General features: G+C 42.1%; 1 protein-coding gene across 2 annotated transcripts in view; it reads right to left on the reverse strand.

The window, feature by feature from the left end:
* The window catches only part of cpsf1 (cleavage and polyadenylation specific factor 1), a 31,953-nt gene extending 16,377 nt beyond the window's left edge, over nucleotides 1–15,576 (reverse strand). Inside the window, exons 1-20 of one of the 2 annotated variants that reach the window (XM_060942391.1) lie at nucleotides 15,485–15,576; nucleotides 14,378–14,545; nucleotides 13,562–13,589; nucleotides 13,335–13,468; nucleotides 11,520–11,600; nucleotides 9,415–9,566; nucleotides 9,180–9,326; nucleotides 8,826–8,965; nucleotides 4,930–5,040; nucleotides 4,281–4,374; nucleotides 4,031–4,118; nucleotides 3,785–3,913; nucleotides 3,328–3,379; nucleotides 2,539–2,630; nucleotides 1,824–1,898; nucleotides 1,632–1,712; nucleotides 1,126–1,218; nucleotides 757–873; nucleotides 496–637; nucleotides 198–376 (exon numbers count right to left, since the gene is read on the reverse strand). In XM_060942391.1, the coding sequence (XP_060798374.1) occupies nucleotides 198–376; nucleotides 496–637; nucleotides 757–873; nucleotides 1,126–1,218; nucleotides 1,632–1,712; nucleotides 1,824–1,898; nucleotides 2,539–2,630; nucleotides 3,328–3,379; nucleotides 3,785–3,913; nucleotides 4,031–4,118; nucleotides 4,281–4,374; nucleotides 4,930–5,040; nucleotides 8,826–8,965; nucleotides 9,180–9,326; nucleotides 9,415–9,566; nucleotides 11,520–11,600; nucleotides 13,335–13,468; nucleotides 13,562–13,589; nucleotides 14,378–14,521 (2,079 nt within the window). In that variant the 5' untranslated portion in view covers nucleotides 14,522–14,545; nucleotides 15,485–15,576. Of the gene's footprint in view, nucleotides 1–197; nucleotides 377–495; nucleotides 638–756; nucleotides 874–1,116; nucleotides 1,219–1,631; nucleotides 1,713–1,823; nucleotides 1,899–2,538; nucleotides 2,631–3,327; nucleotides 3,380–3,784; nucleotides 3,914–4,030; nucleotides 4,119–4,280; nucleotides 4,375–4,929; nucleotides 5,041–8,825; nucleotides 8,966–9,179; nucleotides 9,327–9,414; nucleotides 9,567–11,519; nucleotides 11,601–13,334; nucleotides 13,469–13,561; nucleotides 13,590–14,377; nucleotides 14,546–15,484 lie in introns of both variants that reach the window. The other variant, XM_060942390.1, reaches the window with a different exon arrangement.
* Between the last annotated feature and the right edge of the window lie 1,603 nt (nucleotides 15,577–17,179).

Raw genomic sequence — 17,179 nt, forward strand, 5'->3', positions numbered from 1 at the left:
TTAATTTACTATTTTATTGATTTACATTTTTAAAAGTTTGATCAGGGCTTTAGGATAAAAAAATAAAATAAAATTGGAAAATAAACAAAAAGACACGGTCAGAGACTGACAGGTTAAAAAAAAATACAGACAGACAGAGAAACGAATAAAAAGACAGGTGGAGAGACAGACAGAGAGACGGAGACAGACAGACAGACCGTGTGGAGGTGTGGTTTGTGCAGGGCGAGGCGGTGAGTCTTTCCCATGTATGAGTCACTCTTCAGGACGAACATGGAGACGACTCCCTCAGCCGTCATGATCACTACGTAGGGGTCGGCCACGGAGCAGTGGATTATGGGAGATCCGAGATCCACAGGGATGAAGTGAAGCTGCGTTACTGCACAGAGACAAGAGTGTGGAGTGTGTATACAGAGTTTTATACACAGAGTGTGTGAGATAAAATCTTACACAGTGTGACCGTCACATATGACATCATTCCACCCCGCTCCGTCTCACCTCCCTCCAGCAGTCTGATGCCCATCGGAGACACCTGGATGATGTATTTATTGTCCCCGATGTTGCCGGCGTAGACAGTGGGGCCCTGAGTGGCAAATCCACTCGTATCCAGCTCCATGATCTCCTGCCCCGTCTGCAGGATCTGAACAGACACACACACGGAGTTTATTCACAATCCTCACAGTCTGTGTGACGAGTTCATGCTACACACCTAAACGCCTAAAGGAAGTGGCACAAATAATCCAAGTCACAGTTTCCCACCATGGTGGAGTCTTCTCTGCTCAGGATCAGGAAGCCATGTTTGTTTTTCTCATCTTCCACAGTGAGCTCCTGTTTGTCTGCGTCCGCCTGAGTCTCGCCCTCACCCTCCGCTGCAGGCTGAAAGAACAAACAGGAGAGGAAACAGCAAAGGAAAAATATGATCAAAGCTGATTGAGAACGTGTGAGTGGAATTAGCAACACGCACTCATTCACAACACTCTAAATCACAGACTAATAATCTAATAAACACTACGTGGGACGCAAGATCGAGCGAGACGACTGAACACGTCCCGAGACTCTGCTGTCTCAAGGGTTTCTGAGGAACACTACTAAATTACGATTATTCTCTTCTCTACACACCCACTTCACCTGCTCAGGTTTCTCCTCATGAGAGATAACCGTCCACATATCATGACAGCCGGGGAGTTCAAAGGTCGTGACCACTTGGGGTCGGATGCTCCTCTGGAGAGAAAAGAGGGAAAAAAAACAAACAAAACCACCACAAAACAGGATTAGATTTACAATAAAGCACTGATCCAGAAAGCTTAAGAGAAATCAAAAACATGCAACGATATCGAAAACACGACGGAACAATGTAAGACAACGTAATATACTATGATGTAACAAGGAAACAGCATGATATCATTTTATAACAGTACAGGAGATAGTAAGAGAACGTAACAGAACACAAGAGTAACAGAACGTGACTTAATATTTAAAAAAAACAAAAAATATATATATATGAAACAGAAGATGATGTACCAATATAACAGCAACACAACTAAACAAAACTCTTCAGTTTCCATAGTAACCACTCATCATGGTTAAGGAGAAAGACCTGAAGCTTTTCTCAAGTGTGTAAAGGTTAACGTTACCTGTAGCACAGACAGGGCGCCGTTTTTTCCGTATCCGGAGCACACCACCACCTCCAGGTCAGGCTCGGGGTTACTCTGGAACTGAAGGAGGACGAAAAGAGAGAGACTCGTTTCATTTTAAACTCCGTATGTTTTAATCATTATTATAATTACAGAGCTATAAGTCCTAAACAAACACCTCCCCAGATTTACCTCTTCAGAAAGGAAGGCCGGTTCTCCCATCGACGCGTTCACACACGGCCCGATGTTCAGGATGCTGTCACACACCTGCAGCGCGCACACACACACACACGATATACAGCCACTGTACCAACACCACACTGAGGTCACTAGAGGTCAGGAAAGACAGTGTTCCTGCCGAGCATGACGTCCAGCCAAAAAAGGGTAAAAGAAAAGCTACGGTAGGTGTGTTTTTAAAAACATAATAAGTGTGGGGGCAGCATGGTGGTGTAGTGGTTAGCGCTGCCGCCTCACAGCAAGAAGGTCCTGGGTTCGAGTCCCGTGGCCAGCGAGGGCCTTTCTGTGTAGAGTTTGCATGTTCTCCCCGTGTCCGCGTGGGTTTCCTCCGGGTGCTCCGGTTTCCCCCACAGTCCAAAGACATGCAGGTTAGGTTAACTGGTGACTCTAAATTGAGCGTAGGTGTGAATGTGAGTGTGAATGGTTGTCTGTGTCTATGTGTCAGCCCTGTGATGACCTGGCGACTTGTCCAGGGTGTACCCCGCCTTTCGCCCGTAGTCAGCTGGGATAGGCTCCAGCCTGCCTGCGACCCTGTAGAAGGATAAAGCGGCTACAGATAATGAGATGAGATAATAAGTGCGTGTGTGTGTGTGTGTGTGTGTGTGTGTGTGTTTACTATGAAGACAATCAGCTTCAGAGTCAAAAGGTGCATGTGGATGTAAACTCTCACCTCAAAGGAATACGTGGCCAGCTGAGTACCTGACTGAGCTTCACTCCCATAAACCTCGATCTCATCCAGTTCATCCAACATGGAGGCCTTTCCTGTGTGAGAGAGAGAGAGAGAGAGAGAGAGAGACAGACAGACAGACACACACACACACACACACACACACACACACAGAGCTCGGTATGACTAGACTGATACACTACCGTTCAAGTTTGGGGTCACCCAGACAATTTTGTGTTTTCCATGAAAAGTCACACTTTTATTTACCACCATAAGTTGTAAAATGAATAGAAAATATAGTCGAGACATTTTTCTGGCCATTTTGAGCATTTAATCGACCCCACAAATGTGATGCTCCAGAAACTCAATCTGCTCAAAGGAAGGTCAGTTTTATAGCTTCTCTAAAGAGCTCAACTGTTTTCAGCTGTGCTAACATGATTGTACAAGGGTTTTCTAATCATCCATTAGCCTTCTGAGGCAATGAGCAAACACATTGTACCATTAGAACACTGGAGTGAGAGTTGCTGGAAATGGGCCTCTATACACCTATGGAGATATTGCACCAAAAACCAGACATTTGCAGCTAGAATAGTCATTTAGCACATTAGCAATGTATAGAGTGGATTTCTGATTAGTTTAAAGTGATCTTCATTGAAAAGAACAGTGCTTTTCTTTCAAAAATAAGGACATTTCAAAGTGACCCCAAACTTTTGAACGGTAGTGTACATAACTAAGTCACACAAAACGTCAACAGCAAAGCAAAATGAAACTTTTACACACACACACACACACCTGTCCAATTAGTGTTCATGTCTGTGCGCTTCTTTTTATTTGGTGGTTCTTCCTGGAAAAAAATAAAAGTCAACAAGTGAAGATCCAAATGGTTTGAGACACGCCCACAGTGGACTGATGGTGATGATTATGTGGCCTATATATAGTGTATAAGGTGTGTGGTTTGGGATGCGCCCACAGTGGACTGCTGATAGTGCTTGTGTCCCATATAGTAAATAGAATATGTGGTTTGGGACACGCCCACAGTAAAGTGACATGGCTTTATAGAGAATAAGGGTGTGCGGTTTGGGACACGCCCAGAGTAAACTGACATAGTAACTGACATAGTGAACAGTGTATGGGATTTGAGACACGCCCACAGTGGACTGATGGTGGTGTTTGTGTGGCCTATATAATGAATGGGATGTGTGGTTTGGGACACGCCCACAGTCTACAGTAATTAAAGGTGATTAATGACCTGTTTAATGTTTAATGACTCTTTCCCGTCCTCCATGGCGTTCTCCTGCAGTTTCTCTGTGTACTTCAGCAGCAGAGAGTTCCCCAGTCTAGAACCCAGGAATAGGAACCCTGGCTCCATCGTCACCATCTGCACAAACACACCCCGTTATGTGATGTACAGTGACGTCTGTGTGGCCTCATGGTGTGATGGGGTGTGCGTCAGTGAAGCTCTGATTTCCCATCATGCTTTGTGTGTGTGACTCACACAGGTGGTGAGAACGCTGGCGGCTGCCTTGTCGAAGTGGAACGCTCTCACGCTTCTCATACCGTCTGTGATGAGAGTCAAGACGTAACTACACACACACACACACACACACACACACACACACACACACACACACACACAGTTAAACCAACATTAAATCCTAACAACCATGAACTTAGTAAACAAGCGTATGAATAGCTGCGAGTGCGTCGAGGAGAGCCTGAGAGACTCAGTTCCTCCGGAAACACACATTTCTCCTCCTTTCAGAGAGATGACCATCTTATCAGAGGTGATGAAGGCAGCCTGAGAGCAGTCCAGAGTGAGCTTCACCTCCTCCTGAACACCTGACACACACACACACACACACACACACACACACACGATGAGTCACTTGTTGCTTTACCTTATTCAATGGATATTAACAATAATTTATTTATTAATATCCCTGATTAGAAGAGAAGAACAAAGATAAATAATAAATATTATTTATTTACACATTTCGGTATTTTGTCTTTTGAATATTCATTTATCACCTTGAACTTGAGACAGTATTTTTTTTTATACAAATAAATGGAAACGTGCATGTATTACTGCTTATTTTATTATTTTTACAGAACAATATATTATTTTATTTAAAGGAATAAGAGAATAAATCATTCCTTTCTCTAAGAAAAGCCATAAACAACCAACCAATCACAGTCCCCTACTATAGGAATAAAAATTTAGTTAAATGACAAATCAGTTATTTTAATGCCTCTTTTAAAACACATCACACCTTCATATTCTTATTATTTTCATTATTCCTGATAAAAAATATGATTTTATTGATCATTATACTGTATATTAAGAGAATAAAAGCTGAAATATTATCAGCCAATCAGAGTTTAGAGGAAGCTTACGGAGAGGGAATGCCGTCGTCCCATTGGTCTGGCTGTTGAGCGACACCCCGAAAGGCGGGACGCTCTGATTCAGATACAGCAACGAGTTCACGGCAAACACCACCACGCCACCTAGGACACGGAGACACCACACACACACACGGAGCTGTTTTATGCAATTACAGACTAGATAATAATGAACAGTATGGAGGGGGTTTTTTGTGCGTTTGTTTTTTTAAACACAGGAGTGGATTCAGTTATGATTCTTTAGAAAACAGTTCAGTTTTAAATCTCTCATTCGACTCATTATGATTCTTTAGAAAACAACTCACTGAATCAAGAACTCTCATTTTGATCAAAGTTTGATTTGATTCAGTTAAAATACTCAGAAATCTTTAAAAAACACAAATGTCAAGATTCACAACAATTTGATTCGTTGCAATTCTGATTCTTTAGTAAAGCTTTTATTGCATCAAGAAATCTCAAATTTCACCTTTATTTTATTTGGTTCATTTATGATGCTTTAGGAAACGATCATTTAATCTCAAAAGTCTGTACAGTCCCTGACAAAAGTCTTGTCGCTTGGGTACAAGTTGACCTTAAGTGCCCCTCAAATATATGTCTAATCAATTTTTTTTTTTTTTTTTACAAGAAATGGCTAATTTCAATCCCAACAGCTTTTTAAATAATGTTTTGGTGCCAAACGAAACTGCTGAAAAGCATTCTAACGTTCACAGCTTGGTAAAGCCCACTGAGTCAGTTTTTGCAAAGACAAAAGTCTTGTCGCCTTGTCATATGATGCACCCAATCCTAGATTACAGCCTCACCTGTGATCAATAATTGAGCGTGTATAAAAAGAACCCCAGCACACCAGACTTTCACATCAACTGCAACTTGACCTCTGACAACATGCCTAAGATTCACCCTGAGACCAAAGCATTGATTATCAAGAGGCTGAAGACCAGATCCACTGCTGAGGTGGCTGACACCTTCAACATGTCTCAGCGTCAAGTACAAAGAATAAGAAAAATATTTGAAAAGACTGGAGATGTTTTTGACAAGCCCAGGTCCGGCAGACCCTGCAAGACAACTGCTTGGGAGGACCGTTTGTTGGCTTGAAAATCCAAGGCCAGCCCCTTTTCCACTGCAGCAGAGTTCCACCAGGCCTGGTCACCTCAAGTCCCCGTGTCAACCAGAACAGTTTGTAGAATTCTGTCTCGAAATGGCCTCCATGGTCGAATCAGTGCCCAGAAACCAGCACTAAACAAAAGGCAATTAAGAAAACATGTGGCATTTGCCAAGGCCCACAGCCTGCTAAAAGGATGGACGCTGGAAAAGTGGCAGAAGGTGGATTTCTCAGATGAATCTTTGGTTGAATTACATCACAGCCACCGCAAATATTGCAGGAGACCTACTGGAGCCTACATGGAGATTCACCCAGAAAACAGTTAAGTTTGGTGGCGGAAAAATCATGGTCTGGGGTTACATCCAGTATGGGGGTGTGCGAGAGATTTGCAGGGAGGAAGGCAATATCAATAGCCTAAAATATCAAGAAGTATTAGCTACCTCTTACATTCCCAATCATAAAAGGGGTCAAATTTTGCAGCAGGATGGTGCTCCATCGCATACTTCCATCTCTACATCAAAGTTCCTCAAGGCAAAGAAGATCAAGGTGCTCCAGGACTGGCCAGCCCAGTCACCAGACATGAACATCATTGAGCATGTCTGGGGAAAAATGAAAGAGGAAGCATGGAAGACGAAACCAAAGAATCTTGATGAACTCTGGGAGGCGTGTAAGACTGCTTTCTTTGCTATTCCTGATGACTTCATCAATAAATTGCATGAATCATTGTCGAACTGCATGGATGCAGCCCTTCAAGCTCATGGAAGTCTCGTCTCGTCTTCTTCCGCTTTATCCGGGACCGGGTCGCGGAGGCAGCAGTCCAAGCATGGAAGCCCAAACTTCCCTTTCCCCAGACACCTCGGCCAGCTCCTTGGGAAGAACACCGAGGCGTTCCCAGGCCAGCCGAGAGACATAGTCCCTCCAGCGTGTCCTGGGTCTTCCCCGGGGCCTCCTCCCGGGGGGACATGCCTGGAACAGGTAGGGAGGCGTCCAGGAGGCATCCGAAAGAGATGCCCAAGCCACCTCAGCTGATTTCTCTCGATGTGGAGGAGCAGCGGCTCTACTCCAAGCTCCTCCCGAGTGACTGTACTTCTCACCCTAAGGGAGCGCCCAGCCACCCTGCGAAGGAAACTCATTTTGGCCGCTTGTATCCACGATCTTGTTCTTTTGGTCATTACCCAAAGCTCATGACCATAGGTGAGAGTCAGAACGTAGATCAACCGGTAAATCGAGAGCTTTGCCTTTTGGCTCAACTCCTTCTTCACCACGACAGACCGGTAAAGCCACCGCATCACTGCGGAGGCTGCACCGATCCGCCTGTCAATCTCACGCTCCATCCTTCCCTCACTCGTGAACAAGATCCCGAGATACTTAAACTCCTCCACTTGAGGCAGGACTTCTCCACCAACCTGAAGAGGGCAAGCCACCCTTTTCCAGTCGAGAACCATGGCCTCGGACTTGGAGGTGCTGATTCTCATCCCAACCGCTTCACACTCGACTGGAAACCGCCCCAGTGCATGCTGAAGGTCCTGGTTTGAAGAAGTCAGCAGGACAACATCATCCGCAAAAAGCAGAGATGAAATCCTGTGGTTCCCAAACAGGATTCCTTCCGGCCCCTGGCTGCGCCTAGAAATTCTGTCCATAAAAATTATGAACAGAACCGGTGACAAAGGGCAGCCCTGCCGGAGTCCAACATGCACTGGGAACAGGTCTGACTTACTGCCGGCAATGCGAACCAGACTCCTGCTCCATTCGTACAGGGACCGGACAGCCCTTAGCAAAGAGCCCCGAACCCCATACTCCCGAAGCACCCCCCACAGAATACCACGGTGGACATGGTCGAATGCCTTCTCAAGATCCACAAAGCACATGTGGACTGGTTGCACAAACTCCCATGAACCCTCGAGCACCCTATGAAGGGTATAGAGCTGGTCCAGTGTTCCGCGACCAGGATGAAAACCGCATTGTTCCTCCTGGATCTGAAGTTCGACTATCGGTCGAATTCATGGAAGTCATACAAGATATTAAATATGGATCTCACAGCACCACTACTTAATTCACTGATATTATGCAGCATATTTTTATATTTGAAGTAAATTATTTGTTCAATTTTCACATTACTCTCTGTAGACGACAAAACTGTTGTTTTGCCAAAATCTGACCTTTCTGTGTTCATTAAATGATCAATCTTTCTTCAGTGAAGCAAATTTATTTTAGTATATTAAACATAATTTGGGAGGGTTTTAGCTTTCATATGAGCCATTTCTAAAACCAATGGATTAATTAAAAGTCAGGTTATAAGCTGTTGTTTCTACAAAATGGATAAGCGACAAGACCCTCGTCAGGGACTGTACTGTGATTTGATTACGATTCTAATCCTTTACAAAACTCCGATTTCTGATTCGGAATCGATTCAGTGATTCACCGATCGAGTGCATGTGGGAACTGTGAGTATAAACTGTATGAACTGTGATCAGAAAGTTCAGAGAACGTTTCTGTCCTGAACAAACGGAGTGCACGGTCATGCAGCAGGAGCGAGCAGCAACACCTGTGAATCAGTGTGTCACATGTTGCGTGCCGTCAAGATCAAGACCCGTGTTACACGCACAGTTGTGACAATAAGCACATGCGCATTTGCAATTTGCTCAAATGTGCGATCAGCAGCAGAGGCCGTGGAAATGTTTCAGCGAGTACGCGGCAATGATGTAATGATCCAGGTGAGGTGTTTGGAGGTGCGGAAATTCGTGATCACACCTCGCAGAACAGTGTGTGTGTGTGTGTAAGAGAGTCTGACCTATGGGTTTGGGCACAGCCATGACCTGTGTGCAGTCAAAGGGCAGGTTACTGAGGGACCAGATGACAGGGTGGACCTTCTGCATGATGTTCAGAGAGATGGCCACGATGCTGCACGTGTCCTGACGCACAGCAACACGCCTACGACAAAAATAAAATTATAACAACATTACATAAAAATTAGCAACCACGAGATCAGTCAGATTACAGTCGCACAACTGACTGAATAATAGCCTGGGTTAGCCCCGCCCACTGAACATTCAAACAAACCTTAAAATACACTCATGAATTCCTACAGGTTATTCACTAAAATAAATACATTTAAAAATTTTTTTATAAAAACCGCAGTTCGTACCCAGGCCATGTCTGGTTGGGCTCGTACAGGATCAGGAGCGTCGGCTCGTAGTAACCGTGCAGGAATTTCATATCGATGATGTTCAGGAGCTTCTCGTCGAGCTCTCGCACATCAATGATGTAGCTGGGGAGAAAACTGGACTTCTGCCTGCAGGAGACATGAGCGATATGGAGTATAGTTTGGGACACGCCCACAGCGGACTGATGATGAGTGTGGGTTTAAATAAAACCTGTACCCTTCTCCAACGATTCCGTCCTGCTCGTCGGTCAGAGTGTCCTTCCTGAAGGGCAGAACCACGAGCTGCGTGCCGTACACCAGCATCACCGCACAGCGGTTCTCCGGATCCACGCGCACTATGGGGATGTGTACGTTCTGCACAAAACCATCCTGTAAAACACACAAAAACTGAATCACTCCAAAGCAGTTTAGTTCTGTTTCCTCTGGAAACGACGTCCCCAGGGTCAGTTAGAAAACTCTGAATCATTTCCTAAAGAATCACAGTCAAATTGATTCATAGTGAAATATAGGACTTTTCAAAGCATTGAATCATTTTATTAAGAATCAGAATCAGGTGTTCTTATGGTGAAATCACGGAGCTCGATATTAAATCCGGAGAGCTCACAGGCTCGTCAGCGTGAAGCCATCTGGCCGCCATCTGACCACTCCCAACGCGTGGATTTGGTGCGTTTTAAAGCGTTTTATCTGATCAAACTTGCCCCAAGAAAAGTATCTCCTGACTTTCTCCTTTCATTAACCCCTCTGATTTTCTCCACTTTACCCCCCCATTCCTTACAGATCTTTATAGCGCTCCCCTTCACTGTTATTGTTTTTTTCCCCCCTTTTTCCAGTTCAGTCTCTGATCATTTTTTGAATGGCTCTTTTACTAATATAATTATATCAACGGAGATTATTTCAGTTTTTCTCTTTCAGATATTTCTTCTTTCTATTCATTCATTCATTAATTAATTTATTTAATTATACCAACCCAGAGGTTGTACAGTACTTCCTTTCTGTTTAGGACAGTTGTTGAAACGGGATTATTTTTTCCTGTTATTTGCCGTTTTCACTTCATTCTTACAGTCGGGTCTTAATAGTATTTATTGGTCACATAATTCACTGTCACAATATTCATACAGCTTGTGACCAACATGACCAATAAATACTGTTAAACCCGACTGTAAGAATGAAGTGAAAACGGCAAATAACACGAGAAAATAATCCTGTTTCAACAACTGTCCTAAACAGAAAGGAAGTACTGTACAGCCACTGGGAATCAATCAATCGATAGATCAATCAAAGGAAGAACTAGTATATGAGAGAGACGAGACACTGTATAAGAGAAAAACTGAAATAATCTCCATTGAAATAATTACAGTAGTAAATAAAAGAGCCATTCAAAAAAAAATGATCAGAGACTGAACTGGAAAAGGAATTAAAAAAACAAAACAATAACAGTGAAGGGGAGCGCTGTAAAGATCTGTAAGGAATGGGGGGGGGGGTAAAGTGGAGAAAATAAGAGGAGGGAATGAAAGGGGGGGAAAAGTCAGGAGATACTTTTCTTGGGGCAAATTTGATCAGATACGACGCTTTAACACAAACTAAATCCACGCGATGCGAGTGGTAATACGGCTTCGCTCATCTCTACAGCGGGGAATAGGCTCTGAGCCCTCCAGAGTTTATACAGAGCTCAGTGGGTGAAGTATCAGATTTCTGGAAGCACTGAATAACTTCCTGAAGAATCTTAACCGAGCTGATTCTGAATCTTTAGGAAGTGATTCATTCCGAGATCTTAAAATTTCTCCATGAATCAATTTTACTCTAATTGTTTAGCAAATTATTTAGCACTTTGAGAATTCTTAAATTTCACCATAAATCAACTTGACTCTGATTGTCCAGGAAATTATTCAATACTATGAGAAATCTTACACATCACCACAAAAAGATTTGACTCTGATTCTTAGGAAATGATTCACTGATTCAAGAAATCTTACAAATCACCATGAATCAATTTGATTCAGATTCTTCAGGAAGTGATTCAATGTTTGCAGAAATCTTATATTTCACCATAAATACACTTGAGTCTGATTAACAAAATGATTCAATGCTTAGAAAAGTCTTATATTTTGCTGTGAATCAACCTGACTCTGATTCTTAAGGAAATTATTCAAAGTTACAAGAAATCCATAATTTCTCCATAAATCAAATTTATTCTATTTCTTAAGATAAGATAAGATAAGATAAGATAAGATAAGATAAGATAAGATAGCCTTTTATTATCCCACAAGGGGAAATTTACATTGTTTCACATGATGATAAAAGTGCGTTAAAGCCCAAACTCACCCGAAGCTCCGGCTCCTCGAAGAAGTGCAGCGAGAGGGTCTTGAGGTCATGTGTCCCCGGGTCGTACTCCACTACTGACAGCTGTCAGGACACGCACACACATTATTATATAATTATACATACATACACAAATATATATACACACACAACCCCGATTCCAAAAAAGTTGGGACAAAGTACAAATTGTAAATAAAAACGGAATGCAATAATTTACAAATCTCAAAAACTGATATTGTATTCACAATAGAACATAGACAACATGTCAAATGTCGAAAGTGAGACATTTTGAAATTTCATGCCAAATATTGGCTCATTTGAAATTTCATGACAGCAACACATCTCAAAAAAGTTGGGACAGGGGCAATAAGAGGCTGGAAAAGTTAAAGGTACAAAAAAGGAACAGCTGGAGGACCAAATTGCAACTCATTAGGTCAATTGGCAATAGGTCATTAACATGACTGGGTATAAAAAGAGCATCTTGGAGTGGCAGCGGCTCTCAGAAGTAAAGATGGGAAGAGGATCACCAATCCCCCTAATTCTGCACCGACAAATAGTGGAGCAATATCAGAAAGGAGTTCGACAGTGTAAAATTGCAAAGAGTTTGAACATATCATCATCTACAGTGCATAATATCATCAAAAGATTCAGAGAATCTGGAAGAATCTCTGTGCGTAAGGGTCAAGGCTGGAAAACCATACTGGGTGCCCGTGATCTTCGGGCCCTTAGACGGCACTGCATCACATACAGGCATGCTTCTGTATTGGAAATCACAAAATGGACTCAGGAATATTTCCAGAGAACATTATCTGTGAACACAATTCACCGTGCCATCCGCCGTTGCCAGCTAAAACTCTATAGTTCAAAGAAGAAGCCGTATCTAAACATGATCCAGAAGCGCAGACGTCTTCTCTGGGCCAAGGCTCATTTAAAATGGACTGTGGCAAAGTGGAAAACTGTTCTGTGGTCAGACGAATCAAAATCTGAAGTTCTTTATGGAAATCAGGGACGCCGTGTCATTCGGACTAAAGAGGAGAAGGACGACCCGAGTTGTTATCAGCGCTCAGTTCAGAAGCCTGCATCTCTGATGGTATGGGGTTGCATTAGTGCGTGTGGCATGGGCAGCTTACACATCTGGAAAGACACCATCAATGCTGAAAGGTATATCCAGGTTCTAGAGCAACATATGCTCCCATCCAGACGACGTCTCTTTCAGGGAAGACCTTGCATTTTCCAACATGACAATGCCAAACCACATACTGCATCAATTACAGCATCATGGCTGCGTAGAAGAAGGGTCCGGGTACTGAACTGGCCAGCCTGCAGTCCAGATCTTTCACCCATAGAAAACATTTGGTGCATCATAAAACGGAAGATACGACAAAAAAGACCTAAGACAGTTGAGCAACTAGAATCCTACATTAGACAAGAATGGGTTAACATTCCTCTCCCTAAACTTGAGCAACTTGTCTCCTCAGTCCCCAGACGTTTACAGACTGTTGTAAAGAGAAAAGGGGATGTCTCACAGTGGGAAACATGGCCTTGTCCCAACTTTTTTGAGATGTGTTGTTGTCATGAAATTTAAAATCACCTAATTTTTCTCTTTAAATGATACATTTTCTCAGTTTAAACATTTGATATATGTCATCTCTGTTCTATTCTGAATAAAATATGGAATTTTGAAACTTCCACATCATTCATATATATATATATATATATATATATATATATATATATATATATATATATATACACACACACACACAATATTACACACACACACACACACACGTTCAGAAGGCTGTGGTTTATCAGCACCTTGGCGTCTTTAAAGCTGAGCAGTAAGGCGTCTCTGTTGGTCCCCACAAGCTGCACACTGGCCATCGACATGACGTTACCGAACAGAGAGAAAGACGCCACCTGCTCCAACTTCTCCTTACGGCTCTTACCGTCTGAAACGTCATTACATCATCAGCATCATTAACACAGTGAGGAGATTAAAGGTGTATACAAGTGTGCGTCAGAGGATAAGAAAAGTTCCTTACCTGAAGATTTCTCGGATTTTATGGAGCTCTGAAACAGAAAACACCATTTCTCTTACACATGCATTCACACACACATACTAATACTACTACTACTACAAATAATAATAATAATAAATACTAAAAAACATTCATGTCCAAAGCAACTTTCACGCAGGTTAGTGCTTAAAGCTCACTGTTCTAACAAAACATTTACAACAAAGTCAATTCATGATTCGATTAAATTTATCAATAACACGATTACAAATCTTTAGAGAACGAAATTTCTCAAATTTGATTCAAATCCCAATTTTGACTCATGTGATTATGATTCTTCAGGGAAAAAAAAAAAAAACCTCACTGCTTCGAGAAATTTTACTTTTCACCACAAATCTGATGCAAATTTAATCCTGATTCTTCAGGAAATGATTCACAGGAGCGTCAAATCTCAACTCATACAACGAGTCGATTTTACTGTATTATAATTCTTCAGGAAACGATTCAACAAATGACCGAATCCCCAATTTCATGATGTTTTGCAGCATGAAATCTCAACTCGAGAGTCAGTTCTCTGATGATTCTGTAGCATATGATTCAATGTTTCAAGATCTTGAATGCTGCTCATTTCATTCATCATGACTCTTTAGAAAACTCAATGTTTCGATTCAATAATTATATTCAGGAAATAATTAAAGTGCAAAACCTAAAATTTCACCACGATATGATTCTACAGGATTCTGATTCTTCAGTATTTACTGTGCCACAAAATTTTAATTTTCAACAAGTTTAAATCAACGTGACCAATTTCAGGGACGCTGAGGTGCGAGAGCGGTGACGAACCTCATAATCGTGGATGATTCTGTAGACATACAGCTGCGATGTTCCAGCCACCACCAGGTTCTTCTCCTCATTGGAGATGAAGTTACAGTAGACGGAGAACTCCACAGCAGTGGGGTGATGGGCCTGACGGAACACTGCGTACATCCTGCAGCTGGGCCGGATCACAACCTGCAGGAGTGAGGAACGCTGGGATCAGCCCCAAATCACTCCCTTTACATACACACTACAGTCCCAAATCACATCCTACACCCTGTGCAGGAAGGGCACCAACATGGCAGTTTAGTTAAACACCTGGAAAGTATGGCTCAGTCCCAAATCTCGTTACTCTTTATAGAAATGCACTACACAGGTACAACATCCAAGTAAGCTCCTGTCACTAAGCCACAATACAAACACACCCTATCTAGTGCACTAAATTTCAAGTAAGAAACTATTTGGGCTTTGTGCACACAATAAAAAGATCCCACACCCGATGTAGTGCACTAGATGTCCAATAACAGGCAATTACGGAGTTAACTTATTACTGTCTTCACAAGTGCACTAGATATAGTGTCAAATAATGGCGTAAGCACCCTATGTAGTGCACTAGATGTCCAATAACAAGTCATTAAGGATCCAGTCGTCTGCTCTGGAATGAAGGGCACTACACAGGCAATGGAATAACGGTTAGCACCCTATGTAGTGCACACTATGTCCACTTAGTGCCTTCTGAGACAGAGCCAGTTAGTAGTTTAGTATTAGACGGATGTTAAATATTTAAAACTGCAGCTGTGTTAATAAAAGGCTGTATTAATGTTTACTTTTACGGTGTTTAATGTTTATTTATTATCTCATTAATCCAAAACTTTAACACAAACATTTTATCGCCTGGATAATTTGCATAAACAAGAAATGAGCGACACAAACTGTTAACTTCTGCAATAATAATAATAATAATAATAATAATAACTTCTATCCGTTGCTATCCAACATGCTAACGAGAAGTTTTATTGTTAATATTCCTAATAATCCGCATTTTCTCTCAGTCCGCTTCATAAACACGTCCAGTTTCATACGATTAATATTCTATTTTCTTATAAAATTATTCGTAATAATATAATTAATTACCAAAATAAAAATAAAGAGCTAGCCCAATTAGCTAGCTAACACAAATTACTGCCTGTTCCATTCATCACACATCCCAGAATTCCTCGCGGTGACGGTGCAGCACCGATACAGGTCCGGAGTCAAAGAAGAGCTCAATACACACAGTTCCGCGGCCTTCAGAAATATTCAACAACGACCGAATTTTGTCTTAAAAATGTCTGAAAACTATTACACTCGAATAAAGTACACCCTCCTTTTGAACTAAAACTATAATTAAAACGTAAACATTAAAATTAAAACCTCTGTTTTTCATTTGTTTTCCCAGATGTGTGTCTGAAGATGGAACCTCAGTGAAAAATGAAAGAAGAAGAAGAAACCTTTATTTGTCACATGCACACTTCAAGCACAGTGAAATTCATCCTCTGCGTTTAACCCATCTGAAGCAGTGAACACACGCACACACTCAGAGCAGTGGGCAGCCACACCAGAGCGCCCGGGGAGCAGTCAGGGGTTCGGTACCTCGCTCAAGGGCACCTCAGACCAAGGCTGCCCCACGTCAACTTAACTGCATGTCTTTGGACTGTGGGGGAAACCGGAGCACCCGGAGGAAACCCACGCGGACACGGGGAGAACATGCAAACTCCACACAGAAAGGCCCTCGCCGGCCGCTGGGTTCGAACCCGGAACCTTCTTGCTGTGAGGCGACCGTGCTAACCACTCCATTCCATTTGCATTTAAATTTTCTGTGTGAGTGTACAGCATTAGTGTCAGAAATAAAACTAAAATCAAAACATTCCCTTTTCCTCAGATCTGTATTTCAGGCTGTGATCAAAATTAAAACATTGACATGATGAAGAAAATCCAAACTATAATGCTGTCTTTTCATTTCCTCGACAAACTGCAGCATGCGCACCAAAATGAAAAAAAAAATTAAACCAGAGCTGCAGAGTGTAAGAAGTGGAGAATGAGGCGGGGGTGATTTGACTTTCATTTTGTAGTTTTCATTTTAATTTTATTTTTGGCGCAAAATACCTCCTGTACAATTTAAAACATAGATTAAAAGGGGGAAAAAAGAAACTCCAGGAATCCCTTCATCTTCCATCACCATGAAGAAAAACAGAGCTTTTAATTTAAAAAAGAAGAAGAAAATACCATGGATCACAAACAAACAAACACATAGAAGTCTGAAATAGGTCATAATTTGACAGGAACCAGACTGTTGATCATATAAAATCCTGAATATTTTGTTTGGTGATAAAACAGAGCTGAAGATAAGGGAACACACCTGACACTCACTCTGACATACAGAGTGGATTTCGATGCTTTGGTGCCGTTTCTCAGGCATCATGAATTCTAATCACACTGAGAAATGAGCCGAAATCCTGGCTGCCTCTGGCAGGAGGTTACAACGTTATCGCGAGTCCAAACCTCCACCCAAATCAACAAAGAGTTCATACATCACTACGACCATCTCTGTCTCCACACCTTCACATGCACAAACCTGCAAATATAAACGAGATTAAACTGTGATTAACAGAGATCTTATCACAGGACGAGACTTGGGGCTGTTCGTCTCTCCAGAGAAGGCGTTAGCAAATCTTAATATTAGTGTGGCGTGCCAATATTTCTGAAAACAGTGTTTTGCAATACTTCAGATGTAAATCCTGGTGGTTCTTTTGTGGCGATTGAAACATGAGCATCAACGCATTACACTTT

The sequence above is a fragment of the Neoarius graeffei genome, chromosome 16, assembly GCF_027579695.1.
Source record: "Neoarius graeffei isolate fNeoGra1 chromosome 16, fNeoGra1.pri, whole genome shotgun sequence".
Classification (NCBI taxonomy): domain Eukaryota; kingdom Metazoa; phylum Chordata; class Actinopteri; order Siluriformes; family Ariidae; genus Neoarius; species Neoarius graeffei.